Raw genomic sequence first — 13,953 nt, 5'->3', positions numbered from 1 at the left:
GGCAATGGTCAGCGCCTCCTTGGCACTGCCAAAGCGGCCGCGGTCTTGGCGTCCCATACTAGGTCCTGCGGCATAGCGGCCAGGCACTGGAACAAAGGCTGCATGATCCAGGCCGCCACTGGCACAAAACGATGGTGAAAGTTAATCATCCCCAAGAACTCCTTGAGCCCTTTAATGGTGAGCGGCCGAGGAAACTGCCGAATCGCCTCCACCTTACCGGGTAGAGGCTCAGCGCCTTGTGGGGTAACGTGGTGTCCGAGAAAGGAAATGGAGCTGAGACCAAACTGGCACTTGGCGGCATTAATAACAAGCCCATGGTCCCGGAGCCGCCGGAACAGCACCCGGAGGTGTACACAGTGCTCCTGGCGGGAGCGGCTGGCGACCAGAATGTCGTCCAGGTAAATTAATAGTCCAACCCCCGGCCAACCATGTTCATAAGCCGCTGAAAAGCTTGCATGGCGTTCTTAAGGCCGAACGGCATCCTCAGCCACTCAAACAGGGCGAACGGGGTGATGATGGCGGTCTTGGGCGCACCATCGTGGTGGACGCGAATTTGCGCGCCAGATCAACCTTGGAGAACACGGTAGCCGCGTCCGAATGGGCCGGGAATTCCTGGATGTGCGGGACTGCGTAGCGGCCAGCGGTCGTGACGGTGTTAAGGCGGCAGTGGTCCCCACAAGGCCTCCACTCGCCGGACGACTTGGGAACCATATCAAGTGGGGAAGCCCATTGGCTGTCAGAGCGCCGCACAATACCCATGTCCTCCATCTTCTGAAACTCCTCCGTAGCCAAGCGCAGCATGTCTGGCGAGAGCCTGCGCGCCCGTGCATGAAGCAGAGGGCCAGTGGTAAGGATGTGATGGACAATCCCATGCTTAGGGGCGGCCGAACGAAACTTGAGGGGTCAGAATCTCTGGAAACTCGGCCACAATCGGAGCGTATGCACCATCCGCATCTGACACTGATCCGCGATGCGGGCCGGAGGAAACCGCGGGCCGCGGTGACGCATGCTAGAGGGACAATGTCTTGTTTCAGGGCGCTGGCCCCGGACGTCAACCAGGAGGAATAGGCCCGCAAAAAATCGGCACCTAGCAGCGGCTGGGAAACATCCGCGATTGTGAATGGCCACGAGTAACGGCGAGAGTCGAAGAAAACGGAAACAGTGCAAGTACCATACATGCGAATGGGGCTGCCGTTGACGTCGGTCAGGGTGGGACGACGCTTACCAGCCAGGTATCGACTCCGGACGGAGGTAAGATGCTCTCAGCCCCCCAGTGTCCACTAGAAATCGGAGCCCGGAATGGTGGTCCCAGACTTAGTGGCGATGTTTCTGGCCGACCCTGATAGCCTTGATTGGAAATCGGCCGAGGCATTTCCCGGATACGAGCAACGGTTGCAACATCGGTGGGCTGCCGCACCCCACAGTGGTCGGCTGCAGCGCGTCGCTGTCGGCCGATGGTGGAACGGTCCGTCGAGGCTGCTGCGGATGTGCGGACACCCGGCTGATGGAAACACCGCCTTGCTGCTTGGCGAGCCACAGCTCATCCGCCCGTTCAGCGACTGCAGGGCGTCAGTGAAGTTGGACTTGGCAAGGAGCAGGCGGATGTTGTCGGGCAATCTGCTCCAGGAAAGCCTGCTCGAACAAAAGGCAAGGCTGGTGGCCGTCCATGAGCGACAGCATCTCGCTCATTAACACCGACGGCTCACGATTGCTGAGGCCGTCTATGTGTAAGAGCCGGGCTGTGCGATCGCGGCGGCTGAGCCCAAAGGTGCGCAGCAGCACCTTGAAACCCTCATACTTAATAACGGCGGGCGGATTCTGCTGGTTAGGGAGCAAACAGGTAGTAGTCTCCTGGCTGAGCGCACCCACCACGTAGCAGTAGCGGGTAGAATCTGCGAGAATCTGGCGGATCTCAAACTGGACCTCGATGTGCTGAAACCACACATGAGGCTGAACCGCCCAGAAAACAGGCAGTTTAAGTGAAACTGCGTTCTGTTGGGCGGGGTTGGCTCCGAGGTTTTCGGCGGCGTTCATGTTGAGATCCAAAAAACGTTTGGATCGTCGGGGTCACCACTGAAGCAAGACCAGGCAGGTTGAGCGTTGATAACTGGCTAAAAGCCCGCGTGTGACCATGCTGACCAATGACAAGAGTTCTGACTTCTCCAGCCCCACCACTAGGTGCCGCTACATTACCACCCAACACACGTGCTGCTCCCGGTTAAGTCATTTAAAAAGGGGATTGAGCAACTAGATCTCCTCAAATTGGTCAAAAAGGCCCACTTCAAAATGTAATCGCTACTCTACTCACTCCGACCTGCACGAGATAACCACTTATGAGGTGTCTGCGCAGTAATCAACCAGACCCAGAACCTCCCTGTGGTTCTAGCTCCAGTCGCGCTCCAGGCTGCGTCTCCAAGTGCAAGCCCCGTCCCCACCAAAGATTATAGAGGATTATCTGCTCTATAATCTTTGGTCCCCACTGGTACCAGACACTAGCCCCGCCCCCTAGTGACACAGTAGCTCCGCCCCCACTGGTACCAGACATTAGCCCCGCCCCCACTGTTGCCACACATTAGCCCCGCCCCCACTGGTGACATTTCCTAGCCCCGCCCCCACTGTTGGACAGAGCCCCGCCCCTACTGGTGACAGCTCAGAGCCCCGCCCCCACTGGTGCCAGGCACTAGCCACGCCCTCATCGGTGACTGCAACTCAAGCCCCGCCCGCATCGTTGACAGATATGGTGTTCAAAAGGGAACTGCAGATGCTGGAATATCGAAGGTACATAAAATTGCTGGGGAAACTCAGCGGGTGCAGCAGCATCTATGGAGCGAAGGAAATAGGCGACGTTTCGGGCCGAAACCCTTCTTCTGACTGATCATCTATCAATCAATCAGTTTCCTCAGCAATTTTGTGTACCTTCGTTGACAGATATGCCTCGCCCACAGCGCTGACAGCATAAAGCCCCGCCCCAACGGTGACAACAGAGAGCTCCGCCCCCAACGGTGACCCAAATCTCGCCGCCAGCGGTGACAGCTTTCGGGCCCCGACCCCAGCCGTGACGCCGGCACTGGCCCCGCCCCCAGCCATGACGCCGGCACTGGCCCCGCCCCCAGCCATGACGCCGGCACTGGCCCGTCCCCTCTTCCCTCCCCGGTGACAGTTGGTGAGGCGCGCTCCCCTTTGCGTGATGACGCAAGCCGGGCGGCGGTGAGGACCAAAGAGGACGGTCGGGGTGAGGAACTGGTGGAAGGAGGAGCAGGCTGGGGGCAACGGGGCTGATGGCGCACCCGGCCGCGCCATGATCGCCTCTTGACCGGTGTCCCTGTTTATGCCCCACTCACTCACTCCGTCCCGTCGGCCACAAAGCTGCGACGATCGTCGTTGCCGGCGAGCCATGGATGAGCGCCCGGCGCTGTTGCTCTCGCACTTGTTGGTCAACAACCGGCCATTCCAAGTCACCTTAACCAAGACCGGGCTCTGCTGGCGCTCGCTGCAGCCGAGGAAACTCCCGGCGACGGGTGGAGGTGAGTCCGCCGCCGCCGCCGCTGCCACTTCGGGCCAGGCGCAGGTGTCAGTGTCTCTCGGTTGCCGGGACGGCCAGGAAAACGAGCAGCTGCTGCACATCTGAGGGTCGGCTGGGGGATAGGATAGTTAAAGTTGGGCACTTGTTTATTTCCCCCCGAATAAACCCGTGTTTTATTTTATCAATTGGTGCACAAAAGATGTTGGGGAGAGGGAGGGAGAGGCGACAGCTGAAAGTTGGATCGGGTTGCAAAACATCGACAAAAAAAAGGCGATTAAAGTGTTTCTAACGAATGGAGATACCCGAGAGTGTTGGTGTTGAAAGCGGGCTGTAAAAGTAGGATGGACTTTAGTCCGTGAACTTGAGTACTCTCTAACTTCCTTCTTGGTCTGCTTTCGTTGCACCTTTTGCCTTGGCTTTAGCATTCTCTAAATGATTCTCAAAACGCCCTTGAAATTACTTTTATTTCCTCGGTGCATTTAAATTACATTTTGTGTTCGAAAGATGTACTTTGCTTAGACATATCGAATAAAGCTGAAGATAGACACAAAATGCTGGAGTAACAGTTTAGACAAAAATGCTGGAGAAACTCAACGGATGAGGCAGCATCTATGGAGCGAAGAAATAGGTGACGCTTCGTGTCTGGACTCTTCAGGGTGACGTTTCGGATCGGAATCCTTCAGACTGAATATTCGGATTTCCCACTTGTAATTGCATGAAATTAACCAAAAAAAACACTAGAAAATGCTTGGATTATATCAAAAATGTTCTTTACTATTTCCTTTCTGTTTGGCTTTTCATACTTTTTTTTTACATAGTTGATCACACATTGTTGTCATTTGTAATTATTTATGTTTTCCATCGGAACTAACTTTTTTTGATCCCTTGACCTGCTGTATGTACCCAACACTGTCGGTCTCCTAAATTGTGAAGAAGTGTTGCAAACCTTTAGAACCAAGGGATGAAAATGTATTGGATCTAATTAGTAGATTATATGCTTTGGTCATGATAGTAGCCAATCAATCTATATGTTTTACGTCAGTATAAAGGGGGTTTGACATATTTGTAGAATCGTGTTGTGAATTGAAAGCCATATTTTTAACTAGGTTTTAGTATACCTTTTGATCTAAATGTTGGTTTAATGCAAAGTTTTTAAATATTTGATTAACTTGTATCAACGTCACTTTAATCTGAGATTGAAACCACTCTCATTAATTTGGCATGGTTAGCCATATAGTTAATCAAGGCCCCAGATTTGATTTCTTGGCAGTTTATTTAAAATGCAACATTATACACTCAAGTGTCTGTCTAATAGAGAGTTGGGGTAAGATAGAAGTAGAAAACAATTAAGAATTCCTTCTGCCTGAACAGAGTCAGTATTTTACGTGGTGGATGGGAGTGGCTGTATTTTCCATTTTGTGGTTATAGCCATGTGGAAGTTCAGATGTCCATGCAAGTGTGGTTTGCATATTAATTTATTATCTCCCCCTCCCCATTAGGTTCAATAACATAGTTTAAAAAAAACATTCTTTCATGATTTATCTCCAAGGTTTTTTTCAGAAAGCTCATTTAAAGTGGTACTTTGCATCCTTTTAAATTGTCCAGCATTAAGATTTGAGGAAGTGAAATTATTTCTGTGCATGATATTCATCTATTTTTAAAATATTCATACATTTAATATTACACAATACAGCCACAGCTCCACACCATGTATGTGCTGGCCTTGATCTACCCTGCCTATATTAAGTATCATCTCCCAGAACACAGTCACGGCTTCCATGCTACCTCAGTGTTGATTTTGTGCCTATCTCCATTACATTTTAACACACTCTGGGTGAAGAAAAAATCCCTATCCTTTAAATCTTTAAACCTATGCATTCCTGTCATTGACACTCACTTAACTTTTTTTCTCTGTTTCCAGCCGGGCAACCTAGGCAGCTTTATAGGTTGCCAAATGGCAGTTAAGGTGGTCATTTAAGACGGCTTGTATGACGCGTGTGATAATGTGCTCTGATGAAGTCCATAGTTACCAGTCAGAATTATGCTAATGAAGCATTCACATATTATTTCTGCTTCAAATAAAGTCACAAACTAAACATATTCACCAATCAAGGCATGATATATACCACAATGACATGCAGCAAAATTACAATACAGTATCTTAACTCTTTCTACACGTTGCAATGAATGCAATTTCTATTATTTCTTTCCACTTCCAAACAAAAATGTGGTTGGATTATTTAGCGTATGATCAACCTCGGTGAGACCAAGCGCAGGCTTGGCGATCGCTTCGCACAACACCTCCACTCAGTTCGCAGTAACCAACCTGATCTCCCGGTGGCTCAGCACTTCAACTCCCCCTCCCATTCTGAATCCGACCTTTCTGGCCTGGGCCTTCTCCGTGGCCAGAGTGAGGCCCACTGCAAATTGGAGGAACAGCACCTCATATGTTCGGACATCAGTCTGAAGAAAGGTCCCGACCCGAAACGTCGCCTATTCCTTCATTCCATAGATGTTGCCTCACCCGCTGATTTTCTCCAGCTTTTTTGTCTACCACCCATTCACACAAGTTCTGTTATCCCACTTTCCTCACCCGCTCCCTACACGTTAGGGGCAATTTAACATAGACAAGTTAACCTACAAACCCAATGCGTCTTTGGGATGTGGGAGGAAACCCACACGCTTGCAGGGAGAATGTGCAAATTCAACACAGACAATGCCCGAGGACAGGATCAAACACAGATCTCTGGCGTGTGAGGCAGCAAGTCTACCTGCTGTGCCACTATATTTTGTTTTCCAACACATAAAAAAATATAAGTTGATAACTTTGGTTATTAATAAAAAGAAGCTATCCATTTTCAGTCTTAAATCTCTAAGTGACGCTATGTGACAGCTACTGTATAGTTTAATTCAGTTCAAGACTATGGGGCAGTACATTGGCCATAAAGTTACTGCCTAAAAGTGCCAGAGACCTGGAATTGATCCTGAATATGGGTGCTGTCTGTATGGTTTCCTCCTTTTCCCTTTGATCTCATGGGTTTTCTCCGGGTGCTCTTGGTTCCTTCCACATTCCAAAGGTGTGAAGGCTTTTTCAGACCCAACCCAAAACGTAATATTTTCCTTTTGTCCAGAGATTCTGTCTGACCTGTTGAGTTACTCCAGCTTTTTGTGTCTATTTTCAGATTAAACCAGCATCTGCAGTTCCTTCCTACACACACAATACTATACGATAGAACTTTATTAATCCCAGGAGGGAAATTATGTGTGTGTGTGTGGGTATATATATTATACACACACACAAACATATATATTATATAGTTATATATTCATATATAAATATACACTGTTTTATTTTCTCGTTTATAACATTGTTACAGAGTACTATGTTTACATATACTGATGTGCTGCTGCAAGTAAGGGTTTCATTGTCCTAACTGGGACGTGAGAGAATAAAACACTCTTGACTCTTGACTTAGCATCGCTAATGTGTGGGATAGAACTAGTGTGCGGGTGATCGATGGTCGGCGTGGGCCGAAGGGCCCGTTTCCACGCTGTATCTTTAAATTAAACTAAAAACACTAAAACCAGAGGGAGTCTAAAGAAGAGTCTCTACCCGAAACGTCACCCAATTTCTTCTATCCAGAAATGCTGGCTGCTCCATGGAGTTCCCCCACACAATTGAAGCATGGAATAGTCTTCACCCTACCATAGTTACCCAACCAGACGCAACTAAATTTAAGGTAGATCTTTTTTTCCCAAGAACTCTTTCTTGCTTAAGTCCGAGTCAAGAGAGTTTTATTGTCATGTGTCCCAGATAGGACAATGAAATTCTTGCTGCCCATTGAAAAATTGAAAGGGTGGTGGAAGCGGTCTCAGCTTTGGATAGGCATTGAGGGAGAAAAAGAATACCTGGCTGCATGGATGGAGAAAAGTCATGGGAATGGATAGATTGGTTTGGAAGGAACTGGCATGGAGGAGATGAGTTGAATGACGACGTGTGTCAAACAATTGTGTCTACCTTCAAAGGCATAGTGATTTAAATATTTTCTCACTTGCGCTTTCAGAAGTTGTTTATTTAGTTTAGCATGCTGCACAACTCGTGTATTCAATGTGTTTCATTTAATTATGAGAATCATTCAGTAACAATGGTCATTATATTCTAGTTACTTTCATGTGGAGGAGGACAAAATTATAGCAAAATAATTGTAAATGGTGGTAATTAGAAATAAAAACAGAACATGTTGAAAATGCTCACCAGACAGCATGTACAGAGTTAACATTTTGCTTCTGTGACCTTTGGTCAGATTTGGATGTAATGTTCGCTTAGTGTAAAAATGCTAGAGAGTTCTGCACGACTACAAACAGTAAACATGGGGACTGGTGTGATCGGATTTGGGGCAATGCACCATAAACGGAACTGCTTTGATTGACATTGGATTTTAATTTTCTCATTCGGTGACTAGTCTGTACATATAAAGCTTTTTTTCCCCATTAAAAATTTGGAATTAAAGCTTTTTTCCATTTCTGAGTTGCTTAAATTTGGAATTGCACCACCTCTTTCAAGTATGGACTGATATTATGTGGAATACTTGTACATTGTTTTCTATTGGTCCAAACTAGTCATATTAATTTGTAAACACAATTAAGAAATTATCCAATAACATCTCAGATTCTTCAGCATGCATCAGAGATGTCAGATTTTATGTGATGTAGTTCCACTAAGTACTGTTTAGATTTTTTGGAGAAAGTTGTTCTATCAATGAGGTGTCGCCACGGCACAGCTTGTAGAACTGCTGCCTCATAATGCGAGAGACCTGGGTTTGACCCTGACCTCTAGGACCATCTCTGTCGAGTTGCAGTGTGACGCAGATCCCTGTGAATTACTCTGGATCCTCCAGTTCCCCCCCACATCCCAAAGATGCATGAATTTACAGGTTAATTGGCCTCCCTAAATTGCCCCTAGTGTATGGGGGACGAATGTGAAAGTGGGATAACAGAATTATTGTGAGCAGCCGATCAATGGTCGGCGTGGACTCGATTGAGCCAAAGGGCCGGTTTTCATGCTGTATCTTTAAACTAAACTAAACTAAAACAATGCTAGTTGCCGTTCAGTTAAACAAGGTAGCAATTTATTTTGTCAGAAAGAGTCTCCCCTTCTCCCCAGGTTGAGGAACAGAAGACATCTGCAGTATCAACCTCTCGTTACCCATAGCAATTAGAATGTTCTCCCTTGTTGAGTCTGGAAAGCAGCTGCTTTCAAACTCTTTGCCCAGGAGAGGTTAATACACAAGTTTAATTTTGTTGTCGTTATTCATAAAGATGGGCGGACCTCACATCTGCCCATCTAACTTTTTTTCTCCTCCATTTCCTCATGTTAGGTTAGTTATTTACATAGGTCAAACCAGGTCTTTAACATTCATGGCAAACAAAATTGTATCATGATTATGCCTATTCTGTAGCTACAAGGTGACATTGAATCCCTTGAAGCTTTGAGGATAGTAAGGAAATTGGTTCCTGACATCAGAATACTACAGAAGATGCAAGAAACTCTTTTTTAAGCCGCAGCCTTAAATATAGCATGTGACATATATTTAACACTATAATCTGGCAGTTTGGGGTTTTTGGTGTTGTTCTGGCAGATTCTTATGTCTGTTGGGTGTTATTTATATTAATAACCTAACACACAGATAGTTTACTTTCTTTTGATGTTACACAACATTATAATGTACTTGGGAAGGGAGTACAGGAACTGGGGCTGGTGAGTGGGCGGTGAGCACATTGTGTGGTGCGCTAGATATTAAACCATCAGGATTTCTAAATAATTATCTGAATTTCACTGTGATCCTGTGGTGATCATAAAGGTTAATCTAGGACATTCTCTGAAACTAAACTAATGCGATTGAAGATTCAATTTTGGAAAATGTCAATTGATGGCTGATGTGAGAGAGCCTGTACAAAGTAGTTAACAACAGATGGAGCGGATTACAAGTAAATTTTTAGAAATGAAAATGTTGAGGTCAAGGATTTGTTGGGATGTGGAAATCTAGGAGGTTTTTTTTTCCATATCTTGCTGGATGTATAGTTTTGGAAAGAATCTCAGCACAAACAGGCTTTTTGGCCCAACTTGTCCATGCTGACCAAAATGCCCATCTATATAACTAACAGGCTCAACTTGACCACTTCCAGTCTGCCCTGTATATTGATTTTAGAAAAAATGCTATCATATATCGCTATGATTTTTGGCTATCTTACTCACAGTCCTCCCCCGCTGAGGCATGCCCTGAGGATTTTTCCGATCGGTGAAATATAAAAAAGTTATGAGTGTTTAAAAAAATCTTGAGATCAGCTGATTGGTCCTCTCGCCCGTCAATCACCATGATGACGCCCCTTCCAGGGGGGGGGGGGGGGGCAGGACTATAAAACCCCGGATGCCTGGTCGTGAGTCAGTCACTCTGGAAGATAGCGAGGGAGAGGCCACAACTCTGATTCTGCTGTGAGTCAAGTGAACTGTGAGTCCACTGAACTGTGAGTCTACTGAACTGTGAGTCTACTGAACTGTGAGTCTGCAATGTACTTGCAATAAATTGTTTGTTAGCCCATAATGAAAAGAATTTGGCCTGCCCTGTGCTTGAAACTGAAATGGCAATGGAAATGAAATGAAATGGAAATGAGATGAGTTGTTTGGCCTGCCCTGTGCTTGGAACTGAAATGGCAATGGAAATGAAATGAAATGAGTTGTTTGGTCTGCCTGAAACCACTCATTTCGGCTCACAAAGCCCCTATTAGCCGAGAAACCAGTCCCTTTCCCGCAAAATGCCCATATTAGCCCAGGAAAAACATTTTGGCCCATGCCAGGAAAAGTCTAGAAAAAGTGCCTTTCACTGAGATTTCACTCAGATTGTTTTTTAATAGTCCCTTCAGCCCATCAGGCCTGTACTAGCCCAGGAGGAGGTCTTTCGGCCCATCAGTAAGTATTCGCCCTGCAAGTATTAAACCTCACCCCAGTATTTTTCTCCCTCCCTTCATTGGCTCCCTGTGAGATCCAGGCCAGGATAGACTTCACTCCTTCATTGCTGTGTTCTGCAGAAATAGATGAAAAATGTCTAAAATTGATTCTCTACCCTCTCCCCCTTTTCTCTCACAGAGCCTCTCATCTGTTTTGGGCAGAATTTCTGGCAGTTTCTGAGCTGCCAGCCTACCAGGCCTGAGTGACTGAGCTGCCAACCCACAAGGCCTGAGTGACTGAGCTGCCAGCCAAGAATCCATTCGTCCCGCAATGACTATACTAGCCCTTTGGAAACCAGTCCCTTCGGCCCACAACACCCATGCTAGCACTCCAGAAAGCCGCCCCACTGGCCACCAATTTTGGAATTGGTGGAGAGGTGGAATATTGCAATGGGGGACCAGCCCTCCCGTGTGAACAGGTCCCACTTAGTCTAGTATCCCTCTAAACCTTTCCTATCCATGTATCTGTCCAAGTGTTTTTAAATGATATAGTTCCTGCCTCAACTACCCTCTCTGGCACCTCATTCCAACTACCACCCTCTAAGTGAAAAGTATCCCCTCAGGTTGCTATTAAATCTTGCGCCTCTCACCTTAAACCTTGATTCTGTGCATTCACCCTGTCTACTTAAACACCTCCATAGATCATCTCTCAGCCTTCTACGCCCCAAGGTATAAAGTCCTCGCCTATTCAACCTCTTCCTCTAGCTCAGTTCCTGGTAACCTCCTCATAAACCTCTGCAGTCTTTCCAGCTTAATTTCTCCTTAACGCAGGGCGACTAAAACCGATAACAACACTCCAAATGCAGCCTCACCACATTGAGGATACAGTAGAGATTTTCTGCTTTTCATTTGAATCCTTGTTTTGCTACTGCTTCACATGTGCATTAATAGAATGTGCTACACTAATCTGCAATTTGGCTGTTAAAACCCATCCCTAGGTGGAATTGTTGGTTTAGCCCCACCTTATAGTAGTTAGAGACAGCTTTTGTTTATCTTTAAATAATTAAATATCTGATTAAATGTACATTTGTGCATGGAGCATCTGTAATCAAACTCTTTTTGCCATTTGGATTTTTGGCCATACTGATTTACGCAAAATATATTACAATTAATACACACTTGTGATCATATTGTGTTATTGGTTGAAAAGGGATTTTAACAAAATCTATTCACTCATTTTCATGCAGAGAAACATTGTGTGTCTGTCGCTGAAATTATTGCTGTTCGTGAACCTGACGTGGATGAGATAAATAAAGAATGCAGAAGATGGCAGAAAATGCCTTCTGTTTCCTCCGAATCAATTTTGCATACATTCACAGGTATAACTGTTCTTATTTCACTCAATGCCTTTATCTAGTTTCGCTTGTCCCATTGTCCTGAATTTCCCTGATATTGTTTCACTTTTGCATGATTTATCTTCTCCTATAATTTTTTTTTTTTTCCGAATGTGTGGGTCCCTAATTTGTCAATTTGCATCTGCATCAAACTTAACGTTCTTAAATTTTTGTAACTTGCATTTATGACACTGACACATAATGTGCAAGCAGTTTTAGATATAAAACTTATTGTATAAAGCATCAGGCATGCATCCCTTAAACACTGCATCAACTTTTACTTTCGAACCCATTGAAACAGATGTTGGATATTTTAGTGCTTGTGGAATGAAAATATATTGGTGTTGCTGTGAGTTAGGACATAAGCACCTTCAGTTAATGTAGAGTCAGCAGAGTTGAATAAAACTGCTGGCTTCTGGAATTTGTTATGCCTCAGTACAGCATTGCACTTGGCATTCAAATGTGGACCCAAATCTGTAATTCTTCCACCAGTAGCATTCACTCGTACATAAACAATTAAATACACTCAATCTAACTAAATAAAAATTAACGTGTCTACTTGCCGCTCTCCGAACAACTGCTTCTTCCCATTGATTTTGTGGTACTTGCACCAGGTTTGTCCAGAGATACCAGGGCCAGATCAACAATTCCTGGAGTTTAGGTTTTCTGCCAAGGATGGTAGAGCTTCAGTAAATTATCTGCCGCATTATAAATATTTACATCACAAGTTGTATTGCTTCATATTTATTTTGTGCAGAAGTATGAATTTATTTTATTTTACTTTCATTGTAAGGTTTATCTTTAAATATTGAAATGCAACAATCTGCTTTGAATTCACTCAGTCATTTGAAATATTTATCCAGCCACAGAAGTAATTGTACAAAATGATCTTTAACATGTTGAATCGTGTACAGGTGAGGTCATAACCTTTCTTTCATCATATTTTAGTATATCATGTGCAGAGATCAAAAGAGCACCACTGGTGGTGCAGGGAAGTAACCTTTTGCTGCAGTGATCAACAACTCTGTAACCAATGGGTACAAGCTCTTGAGGAACAGTTGGATTTGCAAGGTACTGTTATGTTTCTGTAGAATAACAATAAAATTAATGTATGCTTACTCAAGCTACCTAAATCTGAGGTACCACTATTTCCACTGTAAACATACTTGCTTGAATTTTATGCTTAACAACACTTAATTGTGATCTAAAAGTGCACACGTAGCCAGCTTTGTGATGTGGGTTTGCCATTTTCTGGAATTAATTTAATTCTGTTGTTTGAAGTATTTTGGAGCCTGCAAATCAGAAAATGAAGTTCTCATTTCTAACTGATTTTTAAATTTATTTTGAATTGATCTAAATAAAGACGAGAGCACTCAAATGAAACCAAGGTGGAAGCTGAAGTATCTTCTTGCAACTTCAATTATGCATATGATACAATTCAGATCATGACTGCTTGCCAGATCCGGTGGAGCAATCACAATGGTCCCATTTACACTCCATACTTTCCCTGTACCCCTGCAACTTGTTTTCTCACAGATGTTCAGTGGAGGGTTTACTTGAGGCACATGAGTCATTTTTAAGATACACAGAAGTACAGAGCTAATTAACACTGAGTTTCATAGTGTGAATAGCAAGTAAAACATTGGTTACATTAGTCCATCAAATTTAAGAAACAAAAAGTAGCTGGAGGCAATTCAGTCCCATGAGCCTGCTCCGCTATTCAATTTTCAGTAAGATTTCACACCAGCAGGAATTTAATAGTGCACCCTATAGAGGAGCAGGTTATTATAACAGCAACTGAGTTTACTCTGCACCAGAGGAATCCAGAGGTTCCTGCCAATGTATTTCAATACTAGATCTATTGTCATTACACATGTAATATCAGCACATGTAATATTTTTAGTGATTGTCCTTCAAGCAGACCTACATCAGGAGCGTTTCACCGATGCATCGCCTACCCCAGCAGAGAACCAAACGGCCTTGACCACTGTTACACAACCACCAAAGCTGATATCCACCGACTGCATTCAGATAAATCTGGCCAATTGGCGGTGCTTCTACGCCCTTCCTACAAACAGAAACTAGGATTCA

The 13,953-nt window shown here is 44.9% G+C and overlaps 1 protein-coding gene across 1 annotated transcript in view; it reads left to right on the top strand.

Moving 5' to 3' along the window:
• The first annotated feature begins 3,148 nt into the window (after positions 1–3,148).
• The window catches only part of cerk (ceramide kinase), a 35,110-nt gene continuing 24,305 nt past the window's right edge, over positions 3,149–13,953 (top strand). The window contains exons 1-3 of the mRNA XM_033039756.1: positions 3,149–3,524; positions 11,716–11,847; positions 12,811–12,933. Of these exons, the coding sequence (XP_032895647.1) occupies positions 3,329–3,524; positions 11,716–11,847; positions 12,811–12,933 (451 nt within the window). The 5' untranslated portion in view covers positions 3,149–3,328. The remainder of the gene's footprint in view (positions 3,525–11,715; positions 11,848–12,810; positions 12,934–13,953) is intronic.

The sequence above is a fragment of the Amblyraja radiata genome, chromosome 21 (genome assembly GCF_010909765.2).
Source record: "Amblyraja radiata isolate CabotCenter1 chromosome 21, sAmbRad1.1.pri, whole genome shotgun sequence".
NCBI lineage: Eukaryota > Metazoa > Chordata > Chondrichthyes > Rajiformes > Rajidae > Amblyraja > Amblyraja radiata.
This window is presented reverse-complemented; position numbering and strand designations above follow the sequence as displayed.